The sequence below is a fragment of the Nelumbo nucifera genome, chromosome 6, assembly GCF_055504915.1.
Source record: "Nelumbo nucifera cultivar China Antique chromosome 6, China Antique-T2T, whole genome shotgun sequence".
Lineage (NCBI taxonomy): Eukaryota > Viridiplantae > Streptophyta > Magnoliopsida > Proteales > Nelumbonaceae > Nelumbo > Nelumbo nucifera.
This window is the reverse complement of record NC_142654.1, coordinates 32,289,924-32,312,246: the sequence shown is the minus strand read 5'-3', so window position 1 is coordinate 32,312,246 and position 22,323 is coordinate 32,289,924. Positions and strand designations below refer to the sequence as shown.

The window sequence follows — 22,323 nt, the reverse complement described above, 5'->3', positions numbered from 1 at the left end:
TCAATTTATTGTTTATTTGTATTTTATTAAGTTTCCTTGTTAGATTTTTATTCCCAAAATTTGTATGTCATCTTTAAATTTTACTTAGCAAAGAATGAAAAAAGTAATAGAAATGTCCAAAAAAAAGGCCAACCCGACTAGGCCCAAGTCCCTTGGGCTTGTGCGGTTGTGCCATAGGCCTGCGAGCCAGCACGGGTGGCCCGCTAAGTCGTGCCGTGCCGGCTCAGCCCGCCCGATTTACACCTTTTAGTCAGGATTTGTTCTCTGGAATAGTGATTCTTCGGAGCAGAAATTCAAGAAAAAACGGAAGGTTTCTAAGTAGTGATTTGAGTGGGTCGGAAACGGAAACGGAAACGGAAATGCCAATGCAATCGCAAAATTGGGTTTGTTTGGAAAAACAGCGAAAGTGAAAAACACACATCACCGAACTGATTTTTAAGAAAGTGTTTTGGGGCTCGTTTTGGCGGAAAAACAAACATGGGGTTGTCATTTCTGACTTCCCTATGGTCCCAGGGCTCCTGTTCAAAAGCAAATCTGAGACGAAAGTGCCTAGACAAAGGTTAGTCCCGGAGCAAAGCCCAGCTCTCACATCCTCCATTACCGGTATCGGGCAACCAGGATCGACGGTGAGTGACTACACCCCAAACTAATGGTTTCCATTTTATTTGATCTTTCGATTGCAGAACATACTCTCCCAACTCACGGTCCTTTTTCCTCGTCCGGTCTTTGATGTCCACTTTTATTTCTGGGTTCATTTGCTAATCCTATTCATATTCACGAATCAACCAAACGCTCAGATCAATAGTAAAACCTTGATTGAATAGGCTTCGTTTCTGTTCTCTCCTACTGCCTCCTGTAAAAGATGAAAATTAGTGGGTTTCAATCTGTATCAGTCTATCAGATCAGTATGGAAGCAACAAAAACAAATATAGCCGGAGGTTTCTAGTTTGGGTTGTTGATCACTTTGTTTGCTCAATTTATTTTATTTTCTTACTTTTTCTTTGTACATGTTACAGCTGGAGTCTGTTGGACCGCTTCAACATCCATGAGTCTCTCTATCTTCTTTAGCTTCCGTAACCTCTCTAGATTTTTTAATGTGAATCTCTTTTATTTAAGAAAACTCTTTTCAGCTTAGAGGTTCTTTCATTTTCATTTCTTTTGAAAGACTTAGGAGATCTTTTATTTTCTGTGGTTTCATCAGTGAATAAACACGTTTTTGAGTGTGAGGTACTGAAGTCGTTTTGATTGTTCAAAATTACGATTGCTGCTCGGTTTTTGATACATGATAGTTTTGAAACTTACAAACATATATATATATATATATATATATATATATATTGAGAGAGAAAGATAACCAACTTACAAATATTTGGAACAGTTGAATTAGGTATTACATGCTTTACTTTTCGGTTAAACAGAGGAATATTTACATGTTCGGATCATGCATCTAAACAGTGGAAGTGGAATCTAAGGGTTATTGCATAGAATCCAACATCACCATCCAAACAGTACTATCATAAAATCAGTCGGGGAGGGATGAAACCCAAATATGATTCACTTCTCCCTACTCCCTGCCATAACCAACCATAACCAAACTACCAGCTAAAGCACCATAATATGCCTGAAGCTGTATTTTCTTGTTTTTTGGTGTCTAAGCTTTGGTTGCCTACTTGATGTCTAAGCATTAATATTCATATTTGTTTAGTTTCCATGTTGCATATATTGGCTGTTGTGCATTTAATTCCTTTTTGTTTATGGGCTCTAAATTTATTAGTCTTCTCGGGATGAAGTAACAGCACACAATATGTCTTCAGCTCAGGATCCATTTTACATCGTTAAAGAGGAGATTCAGGAATCTGTAAGTCTAAACTACAATTTGTTTCTCCATCTTATGGTAATGCAATTCATTGTTTTATCTCTTGATTGAGCTTTCCTGGTAGCATGTGTTTTCATATGGATGAAAGTGATTGCAGTCATTATTGGGGTTTCACCCCTACATATGTTGCCATAAAAAGGTGGAATCAATTCTATTATATAAAACTCCCTAGAAAGTCAAATATCTCAGTTTTGGGAGTCATGGTTTCACCAAAAGGTGGATCCATTGAATGTGGGTCCCTCATTTATATGTTGCATGTAAACATCTGTCTTGGGGACCATGGTTCCAGAAGGTAAACCCTAGACTGTTGATCTTGTCTGATCTGTCAAATTATTTTGGAGGGTTAAGAAAAATGTAAAATCATCTAACATCTAAGAGTATGCTTTTTTTTCCTACTTTGTTCCTCTTTTGTTAACACGATATTTCTGTTTGTCTACCTTGATCACTCCTATCTATAATCATGTTGAAAAACTCTCCAGTTCTCTTCATGAGATTGATGGTATCATCTTTGAAAAAGATAGTAAGATAAAAACCTGGTCATCTTGAATGGGTAATCTTTCTTGTCTTTCTTTGCAATAGTAAGGTTGAGAGCAGAGAGACTTAGAGCTAACATAGATGGGATTGCTCATGTTTTCAAAGCTGAGAGGATGTTTTGGAGATGAGAAATTAAGAATGTAGCAGGATGGTTTGAATAGTGGTTGTGAACATTTAGCGGAATTTTTGTGCTAATTATACAGCAGTTTATTTAGTTTTTTTCCCCCTACTGGTGCTCTTAGATGGAATTAGAGATGGGATATAGATGCTTCAGTTATTCTTCTGGGGACCTGCTGACTTGTGGAGTTGCAATAGATCTGGTTATGGTGCAAAGTTTCCCTGGTATATGCCACTAATCTCTACTCCAGAATACACCTGCATAAACGCAGAAGGGGAAAGTGTCCATAAGAACAAAAAAATTCTAAAATAAGAAATTAATTTTAGCAAAGATGAATGAGAAAGGTGTTTTTGTCTTTTCATAAGAAGTTCAAATTTCACACTGATAAGGTGCAATTGGCTGTTATGCCAAATTTTGGGATCAGAGGCACTTGCAGTGTTTTCCAAATTCCAAGAATTTCCAAGAGATTGTTCATATTTCAGTTCATGACCTTGCAGGATTGTTTGGACACACAGGCACACTATCATGGATAAAGCCACTGGAAAAATGGGAAAAGAATGAGACAAGTGGGGCATAATAGATTGAAACTCTTGACTGGGGAGACATCGTCAGAAGAGGATGGCGCAAACCTCAAAGAAGAGCTTGCAGTGGAAAGGTAGGTTCTTTCAGAAAAAAAAGAGTTCTGAATGAAGTGTCAAGAGAAGGTACAGAGTCGGTGGCTAAGCAAGGGGGAGGGAATAGCAAGCATGAAGAAGGTGGGTGTCATGCGGAGGCTTTTTGGGAAGTGGATTCCTTGCCTATCTTGGGAGGAATTAGGAAGACCATTAATGGGGAAGATGTAAGAAGAGTTTGGACGGGTGTTTACAGAGAGAGAAAGTATGGCTGGTGTTGTTCAAAGCGAGTCAGATGGAAGGGAAGAAGGGGTGGAAATAGGATTCAATGGTGATATGATCTACAATGAGGGGGCAAAGTTGTGTTTGTGCAGTATTCTTCAGGGGCGAAGGAGGATCTTGTGGTTAATACAAAAGATCTCCCTTTGGCAGGGGAGAAGTCAAAAGAGTTAGAAGAAAGTAAGGTAATGGATAATGGTATGGGTCTTAACAGGATCCAAAAGTATAGAACAAGACCTTTAGTTCAAAGGGAAAATGATGATTCTGAAAATGAAGAGACCTTTAGTTCAGAGGGAGAGAACGGAAAGGAGGAGTCCGATGATGGGAAGGGGTTCAATGTTAGGGTAAAAGAGATTTGTATCAAGTTTGGGATGTTGGGACTTGATGGGGTAGGTGTGGAGGGAGTGGAATTCAAAACCTTCGAAAAGAATGCGGTGCTGGAATTGGAGTGGAGTTACGAGAGTGCCTTAGAAGTTAATGGCCTTCAGAAGAATGTTATTGCTGGAAAGTGTTGTAGGAGACTAAGAAGTCGGCAAAATTTCTTGGTTTCGAAAGTTTTTGCAAGAATAAGAGGAAGTGTGTTCGATGTGGGGCCTGTCAAAAAAGTGAAAAAATCATAAAATTCAACAAAAGAGGAAGCAAGTTTGCAGCAGCCAGATTTTCAAGAGCCAAGTAATCTGGATTGTGTTGAGGCAGCAGTTATTGTGGGCTCTGTAATTTAGTTTTTGGACATTTGTATTATCCAGGTGGATGGATCCCCAATCTGTTGTAACTTTAACCTGCCATTAATAAATTAATCATTTTTTCTGATAAAAAAAAGTAATCTGGATCCTGTTCAGTTTGGGGGTTGGTGGGGGCTGAGAGTTTGTCTCTGTGGTTTCAGGTGTGGAGGGTTCGGGAGTTGTCATTTTATGTTTTTTGGTTTGGGTGGGCATTGTTTTGTTTGTGAAATAGGTGGTTGACGATTAAGGGGGGCTGGTTTCCAAGTCTTGGCTTTCTTCTTTGTTTGTTCATTTAAGGTGTGGTTTGGGTGTTTGTGGGTTTAGTGTTTTCTGGATTGGGTTAGATCGTTTTTGGGATTTTGGAGTGCTCTTCTTTCAGGTGACTACTTGCCACCTTTCTTGTACTCCTGTGTTTTTCTTTAATAAAGTTTTATTTTATCTTCAAAACAAAAGGTTGAGCCTAATTAGAGGTTCCCAGATTTCAGACCTTGAGGATAAGATGTTTTTGGAAGAACATATGGGAGTGATATGACCCCACAAAAAGCTTGTGTTTCATTTGGGTTTTGCTTAGGGGCCATTGTTTGGTGCAATGGTAAAATGAGTTCACATCTTAGAGCAGCCACTCCATACAAAAATTTTGGAGGTTAAGTCCATATCCAGTAAACATTTCTCAAGATCAAGGGTAACCAAGACAATCATTTTGTAATGGGTCTTTCTTTTAAGGGGCAACTGCTTGGTGTCATGACAAAATTTCAGGCTAACAAGCATTAGAATGTGGGTTTGAGACTGACAGTAGTGACTTTGTGCAAAAACATGTCAGAGGTTGTCTTCATGCAGTCCATCCTCTTAATACCCTGGATAGCTGTGACCAGTATTGGGTAATGGCTTTCTATTGATTTTCTATGCATTAGGCCCATAGTTTACTTTTCTTAATTTCAAGTTGTTTGGTTGACAAGGTTTGCTTAGGTCATCTATGTATTTGTTTTATTTAAGAATATGTGGAAAAGTTGTAGTAGGGTGTATTGTGGAAGTGGTTGAACTTTTTAAATTTCTTCTTATGTCTCCATTCTACTTTATCTTTGAATATTATTTTGATATGTAGGATGCATTTTGGTATCACCATTCTATTTTACCATCTAAAAGAACATTATTTTGATATAACGGATATGAGCTTTCTTCTTTCATTTATATTTTGGGTTCCCTAAGATTTTGGACAATTCTAAATGGTTGTGTCACTTCATTTTTTTAGATTTTCTTTCCAAGGATGTTCCTAAATGTATTCCATTTCCTTTATCAGATTGATAAGCTGCAATCTACTTTCCACCACTGGGAAAACATCCCTCCAAATACAGGAGAACGAGTCCATCTTACAAAGGACTTGCTAGCTGGCTGTGAGAGCATTGAATGGCAGGTACTTTAGCTGTTATAACAATTGTTAGATGTTGAATCATCTGCTGTCTAATTCCCTGTACTGAAAGACTTCATTATAGATTGCCAGTTTTAAGCAGGGACACATAATTAAATATACTGACTTAATCTTTTCTTGATTTCCTTGGCAATAATGTTTTCCGATTCATTAACCATCAAGAACTAGTATTTGCACTTTAGGTGGCATGGACATATCTTTTATTCCAATTTCTGGATTTTGATGCCTATAACATAATATTCCCCAAACCCCAACAAGAGAAGAAAAGGAGGGGGTGGGGAGCTACTGCATGCACTTATTCTCCATGCCAGGGTAAGTGCATTAATCATTGCTATCACAAAATCTATTTATGGCTGCTGAAAATATACTTTCTTGATAGGAAGGTGGACGAATTGGAAAAGGCAATTGCAGTAGCAGCTAGAGATCCTACCTGGTATGGCATTGATGAAGTGGAGCTTGACAAACGGAAAAGATGGACCAGCACGGCTCGTGCTCAGGTATAATCCTTATTATATTGCCAACTTCTAACCAATGACTATGGTATTTGAGTCTGAGTGAACCGGAAAAAGAACTTGGATTTTAAAAAAGCATTTAGTTATCAGGTTTATTTTTGACCAATTAATCTGGTACTTTTGGGTTGATCTGGTTTTTCATTCATTGTTTTATTTAGGGCCTTCATTCAAGAAATTGTATGGTATTTTTTGATCGATGAAGAACTTATTTGGTCCTAAAGATTCTATCATTTTATTAGGTAGCTACTATCAGGAAAACTGTAGAAGTTGGAAAGGATCAGAACACTACAGTAACCAGTGGTCTTAATGGAATGCGTCAAGAGCTAATGAGGCTTCCAGATCAACATCAGGCAGCTAGGTCCAATCAGTACATGTCTGAAGATAATGATGATTTTATAACATCAGAGTCAGATAGACAGCTGCTTCTCATAAAGTACTATTTCTTTATTCCATTCTTTTCTTTCTTTCTCTTTTTTTTTCCCTTCCTCTCTTTTTTACATTTCTTGTTCCAATTCTTCCTCTTGTTTCTGTTTTCCAGCATTTCATTATACATTTGCCCAGTTCAAGTGATTTATTAAAGTTTTCCTCTGTGATTATGATGGGGGGGGGTGAATATAAGTTCAGCACTTTTACCCTTGTCATTCTTATGCTTCTAAGGAATTAAAGTTGCTGAATCTTCATACAATTTTCTCGATTCCTATTAGAGAGAATTAGGTGTCATTGATGGTGCTGGAGTATACTTCGGAGTTCTGGATTATTCAATGTGGCTGATTTTGGTGTAAATAGTTTTCATGATGTTCATTCTAGAAGAAAATTTTGCCAAATATCTACCCTACTAAGTAATAACTAAGAAAAGAACATGGAAATGTTATGTGCATATTCATTCCCAAATAAATTCTGCATTCATAGAGGTACTTCAACTTTAATACAAACTGGTTAAAGAACAAATACTTATTTTTATGGCAATTCTAGGATTGGAGGTGTGTTTAGGGATTGTCATGGGGCTGTAGTATAGATATAGAGGCAATATATTCAGGTCCTATAGGAGTATAGGGTGGGGCTCTACAAGAGCAGAAATGATGGTTGTACTGTAAAGCCTAAGGCTGGGTAAAAGACTAAACATACAGCAATTAGTGGTGGAAGAAGACTTTTTTTTTTTTATCAATAACCTTGAAAGAATTTCATTAATTAAAATGCTTTAGGATACAACAAGAAGTTGCAAAAGGAATCAGCTTAGTAACCTGACCCAGGACAGAATTACAAATGTGCCCAAAACATATATGTTCTTTGAACCCCTTGCTTTGCTAAGCTATCTGCCAAACTGTTGGCAGATCTCCTAACCCATCCCACCTGGATTGACATGTTCCTTGACATCCATTTAAATCTTCTGAAGTCATTCTTCAACTGCCATGCCACCCCTTCCCCTTTCAGCAATCATTTTATCTCAGTTTTTGAGTCTCCCTCGATGATCAGTCTATTAATCCCCAACTCTTTAGCCTTCTCAACCCCATACGCTGCAGTTAGAAACTCTGCCTTTGCCACATCACCCTCCTCAACAGGACCGGAGTACAGAGCAATAATGAATCCATTTTCATCTCTAGTGGCACCTCAATACCTGAAGGGCCTGGGTTACCCACACAACTCCCATGATCCCATCAAAGTTCAGCTTCTTCCAACCATCTGTTTGAGGGGACCAAGATGGATAAAGTGGAAGAGTCAAGGTACATGACAATATGGGCACATTTTGAGGGAAATTAAACATCTAGAAAAGGAGTTGCAAGTGTCTGCATTGGGTTCCTAGGTCTGCAATTAGATTGGCTGATTTTCTTGCAAGACAAGGGGTAAAATAGGGAATAGCTGTTTTGGAGGGTAAGCAGTGAAGATTGTATGTAAAAGTTACATCTAAAATGAAAAGAGAGATTAGGTGGTATATGCCAACCTGATGAAGAAGCAAATCTCGTTGTACATGACAATATGACATTGTTTATTACAATCAATAAAACCATGATGCTAACTATCCAAAAAAATAAAAAACAAATGCTTATTTTTATTATGTTTGCAGTCTTTAAAAAATATGAGTAATTTTCCTTGAGCATTACTTCTATAACACCTTGATGCATAACCCTATGGCCCATGCCTGTGTATAGGTATATTTGTCACACACAATCTTTAAAAAGTGAGAAGTTCAAATAAAGTGCAAGGGGGTCTTAGAGTATGATCAGTGTCTCAAAAGCAAGGAGTTCATCTAAAACACAATGGGGTTCCTAGAGCCTGAGGTGCAAGGCACAATTCAAGGCATGTGCCTCAATGAAGTGCTACTTTTGAGAAAAATAAAAGACAAAAGAAAATTTTAATTTGGAAGAATGTGCGAATCTAAATTCTAAAAGAAGTTAAATATTTCAAAAGGTCTATTATTTCGCTTGGTTAGAGTGTTGCATTATTTTCTTTCTTGATTGGAAATGGTAACTTAATTAAAGCAATTTAGAGAAATATCATATACAACTGTCTGCCCCTGAAATAGGGTGTTAAACCCACAATAATCCTTTATTACAACTCTGCCCAGAATAGATTCACCCTCATTGTCCCCTGTTTAGCTAAGGTATCAGCTAGTCCATTAGCTGACCTTCTAGTCCAATTGAAATAAGCCCCAATCTCCCTTGTTACGTTGAGGGTTTCCCTTATGGTGTGTCTATATATCCAAGCTCCCAAACTACCTGAATTCAACCAATCAACTAGCAATTTAGAATCTCCTATCTCTATTTGGTTTAGCCCCATCTATTTGGCATTTCTTACACCTTGAAGCAAAGCCATCACCTCCGCTCTTAAAGAGTCACCTACTCCTATAGGCCCCGAAAACATAGCAATGGTTTTGCCATTTCCATCTCTTCCTTTTTTAATTCAGATTTCCTATTTGTAAGGAAATTATAGCTTTTTGGTATTTTTTGAGGGTTGACTGTTTGTGGATAGCTGTTTCCTTCCGTACAGCTTCTCCTTGTATAAAGGCTTCATTATATTGATCTTAATGAAGTGCTTTACCTTATACATTCAAAAAAAGAATAATAATAATACTCCCACTATACCTGACGGGCCCAGGTTTGCCCTAGATCTCCCATCAAAGTTAATTTCATTTTCTGTTGTGTTGGTGGGTATCATAGTTCCTGTACATTAGGCCTAAAGGAAGTTGTAGCTGCTACCTCTCTCCAATTCCTGTAAATGTCCTCAGCTGAGAAGTCTTTAAACAAATTTGTTGATTTCAACCAGTGAATGACCCTTGATAAAGTTCAGACCTGCACTAGAATTCAGTAAGAAATAACAGTAGTAGAAAAAAAGGATAGAGAGAGAAGAAGAGAAGAGAGAAGGAAAAACTTGTTCAAACTAGAGAGTGAGTTATTTTCTCCCTAGTCAGCCAAATTGTATTTATACTTTTCTAATGAAAAACAAAAGGTTTGCTGTGCCCCTACTTAAGTATGGGACACATCACTTAACTTAAACATGACGCCTCACGCCAAACATAAACAAATTGACAAAACTACCCCAATATTAGTCGACAGTTACACTCCCCCTCAAGCTGGTGAGTATATATCATATAGTCCCAGCTTGTTACATATGTAGTCTACTCTTCCCCGACTCAACCCTTTGGTGAATAATTTTGCCCATTATTGATAAAAAAAAAAAGTTTGCCCATTGATTTCCTTTGTTAACATATGCAGTGGCTATTACTCCACTTAGCACCTTCTCCCTCATAAAGTGATAGTCAACTTCTATATGTTTTGTTCTCTCATGAAAAACTGGATTAGAAGAGATGTAGACTGCAACTTGGTTGTCACAATAAAGCTTCATTGGAGTGTCAATTGAGTACCCCATCTCCTGTAGAAGATTTATCAACCACACTAGCTCACAAGTTGTATGTGCCATGGCTCTATATTCAGCTTTTGCACTGCTTCTTGCCACCAGTCTGTTCCTTACTCTTCCATGTCGCCAAATCACCTCCAAGAAGGGTACAATAACCTGTAGTGAACCTTTTGTTAGATATAGAACCAGTCCAATCAGCATCCATGTATCCTTATATTTCAATATTTCCTCCACTTTTGTATAACAAGCCACAACCATGAGCTCCCTTCAAATACCTTACAATCCTTAAACCTGCACCCCAATGTGGAACCCGAGGATTCTGCATAAACTGACTTACCACGCTAACTGCAAATGAAATATCTGGCTGAGTAATGGTTAGGTAATTTAGTTTACCCACCAACCGCCCGTACCTTCCGGGATCTTCAAACTCCTCATCGGATCACCCATATCACCACTCAAACTTGATATTTGGTTCCATAGGTGTTTCAACCAGCTTAGCACCTAGCAATCTTTTTTCCTCCAACAAATCAAGAACATACTTCCTCTAGCACAAATTAATACTGTGCTTAGACCTTGCTACTTCTATCCCCAAGAAATATTTTAATTTACCAAGGTCCTTTATTTGGAAGTGCTCCTGTAGAAAGCTCTTCAATCCATCAATCCCCAATCTGTCACTGCCAATAATGACAATATCATCTACATATTCCACCAGTAAAATATTCCCAACATGTGAATCATAGTTGAATGTTGAGTGATCAACCTAACATTGTTTTATACCAAACTTCTTTTTCATTTCATTGAATCTACCAAACCACGCACGGGGGGACTGTTTAAGTCCATACATGGCCTTCTTTAGTATGCACACCTTACCGTCCTCCCCCTTGAGCAACAAATTCCAGTGGTTGCTCCATATAGAACCCCTCAAGGAGATCACCATGTAAAAAGGCATTCTTGATGTCAAGCTGAAATAGAGGCCATCATACATAACAGCTGGAGATATCATAATACGAATTGAACCAATTTTAGCAACAGGAGAGGTCTCCGTGTAGTCAATACCATATGTTTGGGAATATCCTTTGGCAATAAGTCTAGCTTTCTACCGCTCTACACTACCATCAGGTAAATACTTAACAGTGTATACCCACTTACAACCTACATCAAGTTTACCAGGAGGGAGCGTGGTGAGATCCCACGCATGATTATGAGCTAAAGCAGAGAGTTATTCTTCCATTGCATGGCGCCACCTTGGAGAGGCAATGGCTTCTTGGACATCCATAGGAACAGAAATAGAAGACAACAGAGAAACAAACTGGCGATGGGAAGCAGAAAGGTGAGAGACAGAAATATAATTAGAAATTGGATGAAGTGTGCAACTGCGTTTACCTTTCCACAAGGCGATAGGAAGATCAAGGTTAGAAACAGGGGTGTGGCTGGTATGGGAACAATTGTCGGATCTGTCGATGGTGATGAAGCTGAAGGAGCTGGTACATGTCGTCGATGCATATACACTTGACGGATGGGTGGCTGTTCAACAAGAAGCTGCACCGGAGACAAAGACTTAATCACATTTGGAACAAGAGGGATGGGGTCCTAAATGGAAACTGGAAGAGGAGGAGATGAAGAAGAAGGGACATCACCTGACCCAGAGAAAAATAGAGTAGACTCAAAGAAAGTAACATAAGGACACACAAAGGAACGTCAGAAACTAGGGTTGTAACACTTATACCCTTTTTGGGTTCGGGAATAGCCAAGGAAGATACACTTAGTGGATCATGCATCTAATAATTTGTCCATTCCAAGTCCAAGATTATGAACAAAACATACACACCCGAAAACCCTGAGAGTAAGAGGAAACAAAGACAAGGTAGGAAACAAAGTGGAGAAAGGAGAATGACCTTCAAGGATGGGCGTGGGCATCCGGTTAATTAGGAAGCAAGATGTAAGCACATCACTCCAAAAATGTTTGGGTACATTCATATGGTGCATAAGGGACCGAGCAGTTTCCAAAAGATGACGGTTCTTTCTCCCAGCTACCCCATTTTGTTGTGGGGTGTAGGTACATGAAGTCTGATGGATAATGCCATGTTGTTCCAAATACTCCTGAAACAATGTATAAAAGTATTCTCGGCCATTATCAGATCGAAGAATCTTAATGTGTACACCAAATTGGTTGTGAATTTCAGCATAAAATTTTTGGAAATTGGAAAACAGTTCACTCATTTCTTTCATAAGGTAAAGCCATGTCATCTTTGAATAATCATAAACAAAAATAACAAAGTATTTGGGTAGGGGTTTCACCTCTAAAGGACCGGTTTCCCTCCCTGTATGCTCTTTCAGACTTGATAAATGAACCTATCTCTTCTTTTTTAGGTCCTTCAGACTCCACTTTTGGTTTTGGGTGGAACCTTGGCCTACGAAGGGCAATTAGGGATACAGACTTGGACAGCCTTTTACCTTTGTTAGCCATCATTGAGAATGTTTTCCTAGATCCTACTAAGGAAGACACCAGATTTTGGACCCCTCCCACCTTAGGTACTTTCTCTTGTGCTTCGTTTTTTGAAACCTTAACTCAGTCATCTGTCCCTCTTGGATTGTCCTTTTCGGTTAAGGAAATTTGGAGCAAGCCCATTCCTCCTCGAGTTGTTTTTTTTTTTTTGTTGGGAAATTTTCCTGGAAAGAATAAACACAAATGATTTACTTTAGAAAAAGAGACCCAATTATTGTTTACTTCCTAATAGATGTTCTCTTTGTAAAGCTGATGGGGAATCTGGTTACCACCTTTTGGTCTCTTGTAAGGTTACTAAAACTGTATAGGAGTGGGCACTTTCCCGCTTTGGGTGTTCTTGGAATCCTCCCGAAAGTGTCCAAGGTTTGTTCTCCCCTTCGTTTTTCAGATGGCCTAAGAAGCAAGGGAAGATGATGTGGAGTATTAGGGCAGCCTTGTGTTGGTCATTGTGGGAGGAAAGAAATTCACAAATTTTTTCAGATAAGGAAAGAACTCTGAAAGACCTATTAGACCTAATACTTTTAAGGGCTGCCCACTAGCTAAAATCTATGGAATTGTTTTCAGACTTTCCTATGGCTGACCTATTAAGAAACTGGAAAGAGATAGCAACCTCTACTTTGTGTAAGAGGACTCTTAGTCCCTCGTGGTCCCCTCCCTCTGGATTTATATAATTAAATTTTGATGGCAGTAGTTTAAGGAATCCAGGGCCCTTTGGGATTGGGGGAGTATTCAGGAATGAGGAAGGGATTGTTATTGCTTTGTTCTCAGGCCCTATTAGAGAAGGAGACTCACTTAGGGCTGAGATCCTTGTAGCTCTGGAAGGAATTCAAAGAGCAAGGGAACTAAATATCAATTGTTTGATCCTGAAAGGTGATTCAAAGGTGGTGATTAGTTGGTTGAAGAAAGAGGACAGTGGTTCGTGGAGCTATAACAATGAAAAGAAAAAATTGTTATGGTTGTGTAGGGACATTGAGATACAATACAACTGGGTGAAGAGGACCACTAATTCATTTGCAGATGGGTTAGCCAAACAAGGGGTGAATAGGGAGTCTGTCTTTTGGGCTAATTTTTAATTTCTTTTCATTGTATTTTGTTGATGGGGATCTAAGACATTTTATCTCCCCCTTATTGTATCTAAAGCTTCACAAATCTTCACTTAATTAATAAAGTTTCCGTTATTGATAAAAAAAAGTATTTGTAACCATTTTATGACACTATTTTATATGGTCCCCAAATATTTGAATGAACTAAAGAAAAAGGACTTGGCATACGATTATCAACCCTAGGACTAAAGGGAACATGATGATGTTTCCCCAACTAACATGATTCACAATCCAAAATAGAAAGATGACTCAATGACGGAACAAGTGACTTCAGTGCTTTAAGCGATGGATGACCTAGTCTACGGTGCCACTGAAGAGGAGAAAGAGATGTTTGAAGAGCTGTTGACGAACCACCACCACTGTCAAGATAATATAGTCCACTAGCTTCATGTCCTCCACCAATCTTCATCCCCGTCTTGAGATCCTGAAAAACACAAGAAGAAAGGTAAAAAGTGATAGAGCAATTAAGAGACTTGGTTAGCTTACTAACAGACATAAGGTTAAAAGGGAATTTAGGAACATACAAAACCGAGGACAGGGATAAAGAGTCTATGTGAATTTTACCAACACCACAAATGGAAGATGTGGAACCATTAGCTAGGGTAGCAAAGTGTGATGTGGAGCATTGAGAAAGGGAGGAAAACACACCTAGAGTCCTAGTCATGTGATCGGAAGCTCCAGAGTCAATAATCCAAGGGTTGGGTTTGGATGCCAAACACGCCATACCTGAGTGTGCGAGGGTAGCTGTATTCTATTGAGACGTGGCCTGAATAAACCGCTCGTACTCATCAAGTGGGACACTCGTCATCTCCTTCCCAGAAACATCCGTAGATGTAGAAGGCATTTGATCAGCTTCTTGACTCTCCTATCTGGGACTACTATCACTGGCCACTGCATGATTTTTTCAAGTTGAAGTTAGGCCATGCAAATCATAACAAAAGTTGATGGTGTGCCCTTCCATACCACAATGTGTACACTTCCTCGGACCATTACTACGTCCTTCGCCACGAACTCCCCCTGAATCTCGACCTCCAATACGTCTACCACCACCACTATGACTTTACATGGGTCCACCACCACCACCACGACCATACATGGGTCCACTACCACCACTACAACTAGGCTGAACTTCCCGAGATCCACCTCTAACTCCACGACCTCCCACTCTTGTCATTGCAAAGGCAGACCTGTCAGAGATATTTGAAGTCTCTGTAGGTCCAATAGAAATCCTTCGAAGTCTGGCAAACACCTCTTCTTGAGAGGGAAGAGCTGACCCACCTAATATCTGTGCTCTCACTGGTTCATAATCAGGTTTCAACCCTACTAAAAATCTGGTTACATCTAGTTGTTCTCTCTGTTGTTGCTGAATCTTAACATCGGAAGTGAGGGGATGGTACACATTCAACTCATTACGAAGGTTCCTCATGCTAGCATAGTATTCCTCAAGACTTTGGCTACCTTGTTGCAGATTAAAGTACTCTTGATAAAGCTGGTTCACTCTAGTAGTGTTGTCTTGTCCCGTGTACAGCTTCTTGGCATGGTCCTAAATTTCCTTGGTTGTATCTAAGAACATAAAATTCACACTGATCTTGGGTTCCATACTATTCCACAACTAGGTCATAATCTGTGCATCTGCTTATTCCCAATCACTATACTCCTGAGAATCAGCGGGAGGTTTTTCTTCTCTTACATCCTTCACTTTTTTCTTGGCCCTAAGGAAGACCTCTACAGATTTTGCCCAAGGCACATAATTTTCCCTATTCAATTTGATAGAGGACATCTGAACATTCAGGTAATCAGTGGGAACCATGACATTAGATATGTATTCACTACTGTCTCCCATATCTGATTTTTTTCTTCCTCTTTTTTTTTCACCTGTATATCACACTTCTAATTCACTTCTCACCACACTACACACTAGTGGAAACACCTACAGTGATGGTTTTCAGCAACAACAGTTGTTGATACTCTTCGTTCTCAGCACCATAAACCTACTTCAACATAGCAACTCATCAACCACTCGATTCACACTGAAACAAACAAACAATCCACCTATTTGATCAGCAAAGAAACAACCTGCACTCGACTGTCCACTGCACCACCTGAAACAACCCTCTTCGTACCATTGATTAGAGGGTTCCCTACAAACCACCACAAACACCTACTAAACCACCGACTGAAGGCATGAAAACCACCAAAAGGAAAGGGCAATCACTCCTTTTCAGCCCTTTTCCTTGTCTCCAATCGATGATGCAAAAATCTGGAAAACCCTAGGCTGAATGGCGGTACAGAGAATTCTGGGCAGATCTGAATTTGTCATAGTCGCTCTGATACCATGATAAATTTCAGACTTGCACTAGAATTCAGTAAGAAATAACAGTAGCAGAAAACTAATAAGGATAGAGAGAGAAGAGAAGAGAAGAGAAGAGAAGAGAGGAGAAGGAAAAACTGGTTCGAACTAGAGAGAGTTATTTTCTCCCTAGTCAGCCAGATTGTATTTATACTTTTCTAATGAAAAGCAAAAGGTCTGTTGTGCCCCTACTACCCCTATACAGTCAACACTAACAACCCTAATGGATATTCTTTCAATATCCATTAGGGTCATTCAGTGGGTGAAATCAATAAAAGAAGATAAAGCTTGGTCAATGGAAAGACTGGTTTCGGCAATAAGCAAATCTGTTGCTGAATGGGTGCTGCTATTACCAGACTTCAGTCAAGTTTATAGGGGGGATCTGGGGGATAATTTGGGGGAAGTGTTGGGGTCCAATTATGTAATTTGGAAGATTCTTGATGAGCTAGCAATTTTCTAGTTGTTTTCTTGATTGTATTTTCGCTTTGGGTGATGTCTTATCACTTGGATGGTTGTACTACTTTTTTATTTTACCACCAAAAAATATTCTTTCAACAGTTTCATCCTTGGATTTCTCCACTCCATTGAAGATCCTATTATTTCTTTCTTCCAAAAGTAACCAAAGAATAGCTGCTCTTGTTGCTCTCCACATAACTCTTCCACGCCTCTTCGGTTGTTTGAAAAAACTTGGGTTAAATAGGCTCACCACATCCAAGGGAGGTGCACACCTGCATCCAAAGAGAAAGGAAAACCAAGTCCAAATAAAGAGTACAAAAGGACGGGGGATTAATAGGTGTATGATTGTCTCACTAGAACCCAAGCGGAGAATACAAACATGGGGTGAGAGGCAAAAAGTTGGCCTCTTTCTTTGCAACACACATCCAAAGTATTGATCTTTTTGGAATACCACCTCCCAGCAAAAAGCCCTAATTTTTGGAGGTATAGACTCTCTACAGAATTAGTTGACTGAAGAAGAACATTATAGAAAGAGGCACAAGTAAATATACCAGACGGGGAAGGTTTCCAAATTCTACTATTTGAACAAGATTGACCCAAATAGGTCAACCCTAAAAGAGCAACAAGTTCATCCAACATTTCCTTTTCCAATTCCCTTGGCCCTCTTCTCAAACCCAAGTCCCATGAGTTATCAATAAAAACTGAAGAGATCACTTTTTTTTTTTAATTCTCTGAGAGTGAATAAATAGAAGGGAACTTATCACTAAGGGGACTCTTTCCGACCCAAACTTCTTTTCTTTTTTGAAAGATAGACCCAAACATCTTCCCAGAATAACACTTTGTTTCCTGCTCAGGCATCAAATTTAAAATAAAGAAGAATATGAGGCAAAATAACGTGAATCACTTTCTAAGGAGAACAACAAGAAGCCCTAGGGTCGAATCCCGCATCCCAACCATTGTTTTCCAATCCTACATAAGCTAGGATTGTAGTCTTGTACGCCCAAGTCCTACATAAGCTAAACTGTTTAAACTCTAAGCACCATATACACAACCTACAATATGGTAAACTATGCATTCGACATCAAACTCAAGGTTAATTCATGAAAAATTACAACAAGCCAGGTGAGGTGCACCTGAATTCAGGCAAAGTGAGGTCTTTGTCTGCATGAAGGGAGGTGCATCTTGTGAGAAAAAGAGTAAAAGAAAAACTTATTATATAACAATAATCAATTCTTAATTTTGAAAGAAAGAAATAAATTCCGATAGCTCAATTGGCTAAAGCAACTTGTTATTAACATGAAGGTTGTAGACTTGTAGGCTCAATTCCATATAGTTTAAATTATTTGAACTTTAATACTCATATCTACAACATATGACATTGTAAATTACCAATTCACACATCAAATTCAAGGTTAGTGCATCAAAGCATATCAACAAGCCAGGTGAGGTACACCACACAAAATGAGCCTCACTTCTAGTCATGCCTTTTGAAACAATTGCCAATTTTCCATGCATTTGAGATGTATCTTTGTGTTTGTATTTATATGTATTTGTGATTATATTTATGCTTCAACTTATTTAAAGAAGTATTGTTTTACACTTAAATCTTTTTAATAGGTATTAAATGATTTGTAAGCTTCTAACAATTTTATAGTTTTTACTAACAAAAAAAAACATTTTATAGTTCTTGTTTTATACAAGCAGCTATTTATTTATATAATGTACTCTTGTTCATGCTTTATATTTCCTAACAACATTGTAACTCATGAAGCTTAAGCCTCTCACATCCAAAGGTTGGGGTGCCTTGCTTCACACCTCTGCATTTTTAAATGTTGGTCTTTTGCAGGCAGCAAGATGAAGAGCTGGATGAGCTTAGTTCAAGTGTGGAGAGAATTGGCAATGTAGGACTTACCATACACGAGGAACTTCTTGGACAGGTCTTCAGAAACTATAGATCCATAGTTCACCAGATAGACTGCTTATGAATCCATTATTTTCCAGAATTCAGATGCTTGTAGTTTCTTTACTTGTACAGGACATATGCTATTGTTTGGGAAACATCAAAAAATTTCAAGGGTGTTAACTGTTGACTTCTGTTTCAGAGATAGATGGAAAGCATAATTATTTAACCCGTTCTTTGATTTATAGTTTTTTTCTTTGTAGAGTTGATCACCTTTGACCTTTGTCACCAACCAGCTTGTTTTATACGTTTTCTTTAGCCTAGCATGACACCTTTTGCTAGTAGCTTGATATGATAACTATTCTAAGGAGAAAAAGGAAGTAATAAAGTTTGAGATGTAGAAGTAGGGGTGTACAATCGGTCGGTTTGGTTAGAACCGAAGACCTAACTGACTATTCTGTTTGACCATCTCGCCCAACTGAACTGAACTGGACTACAATTTAGAACCGACCCGACCCTAACCGAATTCAGTTCGGTTTTAATAATTAATGAACAATTAGCTATTAATCTTTAGTCTAGGTTTTAATGAACTGGACTACAATTTAGAACCGACCCGACCCTAACCGAATTCAGTTCGGCTTTAATAATTAATGAACAATTAGCTATTAATCTTTGGTCTAGGTTTTAATGAACAATTAATACAACTACAGTCATTTAATGAACAGTTGAATGACTAATTATTAAAGCAATTACATCATTCTTCACAAACAATTAATGAATAATTAATAATCAGTCTAGATTTTAATACTCTAGTTGTTTAGAGTCTCTAGGTTATTTAACTATTATTCATTACAGGCTGGAATAGGCCCAACTGCCCAAAGCACAATGGGGAATTGAGAATTGACCTTTGTCCATTGGAAAAGATAATAATGATTAATTAATGAGTATAAAGTATTGAATAGGATATTATATATTTAATATACTTAATTAAATACAGCCACTAATTCAGTTTTTGGTTCGGTTTGGTTGAAAATCTCAACCAAACTGAAACAAAAACCGAAATGAACCAATATCCGAATTAATTGAACCAAACTAGCTTATTTGGTTTGGTTCAGTTCAGTTTTCAGTTTATCAACCAAATTTGAACACCCCAATGTAGAAGAATGACAAGAATTGGATGGTTTCCTCTAACATTTATTATGCTGGGCTATATCCTTGGTGTTCACATGTCCTCTCAGCACCATCACCACCACCATAAAGATCATTGTTGTTGGTCTCATGATTGTAGTTATTGTTATTGCTATTGCTGTTGTTGTTATTTAGTTGTTTCATTTTTACTGTTTTCTGTCACTCATACTAATTAGTAGTCATTTTTGGCACCACAGGAGAAGATCATACAGGATTTGAGCTTGGAAATGGACAGTACTTCAAATCGTCTTGATTTTGTTCAGGTTGGTCTTCTTGTACATCATTTCAGATTTTATGCATTAAGGTCAAACCTAATTAAGTGAAGATAAAAATTTTCTTTATTTCCTTGAATGATTAGTAAACTAATGGAAGGGAAGTTCTCGTTTTTTGCAGAAGAAGGTGGCTATGGTTATGAAGAAGGCCAGTGCCAAGGGCCAGATTATGATGATATTGTTTTTGGTAGTTCTGTTCATTGTTCTCTTTGTTTTGGTTTTCTTCACCTAGTCCATACGGAGAGGTATGCTGCTTTAGTAGAGAGAGCTTCATGGTAGCAATTAAATTGAGGAATTCGAAGCAATATGAAATGGTTGCAGTCTTACATATCTGGGTTATTAGATCAGTTGCCACCTAATGAAGCTGTTCAATCAGAACCTCTCCTCTTTTGGGACAACCGCATTTTCCACAAAACAAGTAGGAAATGATATAGATTTTATTGGTGGTACAAGTTGGAGGTTGAAAATAGGTTTATATAATTCTTTTCCTCTTCACGTATCTGTGTGTTTTATTTGTGTTAAGAGAGATATTAGTAGGGTTAGATGCATGTGGACCAAAGATGCTTATCGAGAAGCCTAGTGCTCGGTAGGACCTTCCTGGGGTTGTTTTGTTTATGTATGATATGCCACAAGCAACAGTGCCTTATTTTTTATGGAAAATAATAAGTGTTTGGAAATATCAGGAGTTGTAGACTGATCTCAGGATCTGTCTCTCTTGTTGGTACATTAGATTTAGAGTTACTTTAATTGTTACTTGGGGAAATTACCATGATTGCCTTGTTTAAAAAAATGATAGTTTTAATGTTTTATAACCAAATCAGTAGTTTCTACTATTGAGTTTTGAGTATAGTTGTATAAACCTTGGAAAGTTGGAAGGAGTGAAGGACAAGTACTTCCCATGGCCTCCGGTTTTTCATCTTCATTTAGGGTTTCTTGATCTATAATCATGTCTAAAGTCATAGATGATGACATCGTCTTATATTTGCACCCACCTCAGAGAACATCTACACGTTCCTTGTTTTTATGCCTCCTATGTTTGCTGAGTTGTTTACACTTCCTGGTGGTAGGGGTGTCAATTGGACTGGATTTGGTCCAATCCAATTCAGTCCGATGTGAGTCCATTATAAATAGACCATGTCCAATCCAATTCAATGAATATTTTGGACTGTGCCAGTTCAATGTCTTGACTCTTGACCTTTCAATTTGTTCAAATTTGTTTTGATTTAGATTGGTTTTATTTTCAATCCAAACCCGGTTCATTGACACCTATATTCTTATATTAATGGACCATATATTGGTTTTATCCAACCCAATCTAATATAAATTTATTATTCATTATGGACGGACCAGGTCCAATCCAATCTAGTAAATATTTTGGATTGGATTGGTTCAATCCAATGTCTTGTTGGTTCGTCCAATCGATCTAAATTGATTTTGGACTGAATGGCGTTCAATCCAACACTGGTCCATTAACACCCTTACCTGGTGTGGTAAATGCATTTACCTGTTTCCTGTGCTTGTTTCTCCGGAAATGTTAACTGGGTAAATAAGTCAATTTCCTAAGGCTGTATTTGGTTGCAGTGCAATTTTATTTGCACTAGTACAAACGTGTGAGAGTGCAAATGAAAAAAAAATGCAAATTCTCATTTAATTTTGTTTTGGGTTTTATTTTATTTTGTTTCATGTCTTAATTTACTTCATTCGTACTGCAATCAAACAAATTTTGAAACAAAAATAAATCAGAATTTACATTCAAATCATTTGCACTGCCATAAATCAGTGCACAACCAAACACAGCCTAAAAAAATCTCCTACTTTTTTGTGCTAGCAGAGACATTTTAGTTCTACAATAGTTTAGCTAATTTTCCTCCTACATGGGTAAGTGATTTACCCTCCTCGAAGAAAGGCAAAACTTATTCGGAAAAGTGGCTCAAAGATTTATTGGAGGTTTAGTTCAATTTTCCGGGACCCTACATTTCCATGCAAAAGAATGCTTGGAAGTTCCACATTGACCAATTAACAAATGAGCCCTTGTTGGAGTAATTGCACCATGGGCATGAGTAGTAAGAAATGATTTAAGCACTAATAATTTAACAATGGATATGACTTTAAATAGAGCAGATTGACAATAGGATTCATGTAGCGGACACCATATACATCACATGATCTATTTATTTTCTATTTTTTCTTATTTTACAAGTTACACTTACCAATCAACGTAGGGACTTTTACAACAAAATGTCAAGTTGAACATCTCAAATTTTCACTAGTTCATCCTTTTGTTTAACGCTATAATTTCTGCACCCTCATTTGCCAATTTTACCCCTTGATTTGAGGCATAAGAATCCTAATCTCCTTGACTCTGTACTAAATTATAAACTAACCAATAATAGATAAAAACTATGAAGAAAATAATAATATATCAGAACTTACCAGGGGGTGGTTTTGGTCATATCTCAAAAGCTTTGGATGCAGTTTTCTTATTTGAAAATGCCAGATATTTGCGTATTTGGTACTCAGCAAATCTAGATTCATACCTACATGCATACATATACACGCATCTAAGTTCTAGCCATCAAAATTTTATGTGTAGTTTTTATTTCCTTAAGTTTAAATAT

The 22,323-nt window shown here is 37.9% G+C and overlaps 1 protein-coding gene across 9 annotated transcripts; it reads left to right on the top strand.

Moving 5' to 3' along the window:
- Positions 1-475: 475 nt before the first annotated feature.
- Positions 476-20,384, top strand: LOC104606381 (syntaxin-61-like). Of its 9 annotated transcripts, none has more exons than XM_010271535.3 (9): positions 567-626; positions 1,017-1,073; positions 1,791-1,858; positions 5,438-5,551; positions 5,950-6,063; positions 6,318-6,511; positions 18,192-18,282; positions 19,631-19,696; positions 19,827-20,384. In XM_010271535.3, the coding sequence occupies exons 2-9, from the start codon at positions 1,046-1,048 to the stop codon at positions 19,935-19,937; spliced, it is 786 nt and encodes a 261-aa protein (XP_010269837.1). In that variant the 5' UTR covers positions 567-626; positions 1,017-1,045; the 3' UTR covers positions 19,938-20,384. The 9 variants fall into 9 exon arrangements, with proteins under 9 accessions (XP_010269835.1, XP_010269839.1, XP_010269840.1 ...); XM_010271534.3 differs by having other exon boundaries at positions 594-626; positions 1,017-1,096; positions 1,775-1,858; XM_010271533.3 differs by lacking the exon at positions 1,017-1,073 and having other exon boundaries at positions 476-626; positions 1,775-1,858.
- Positions 20,385-22,323: the final 1,939 nt, after the last annotated feature.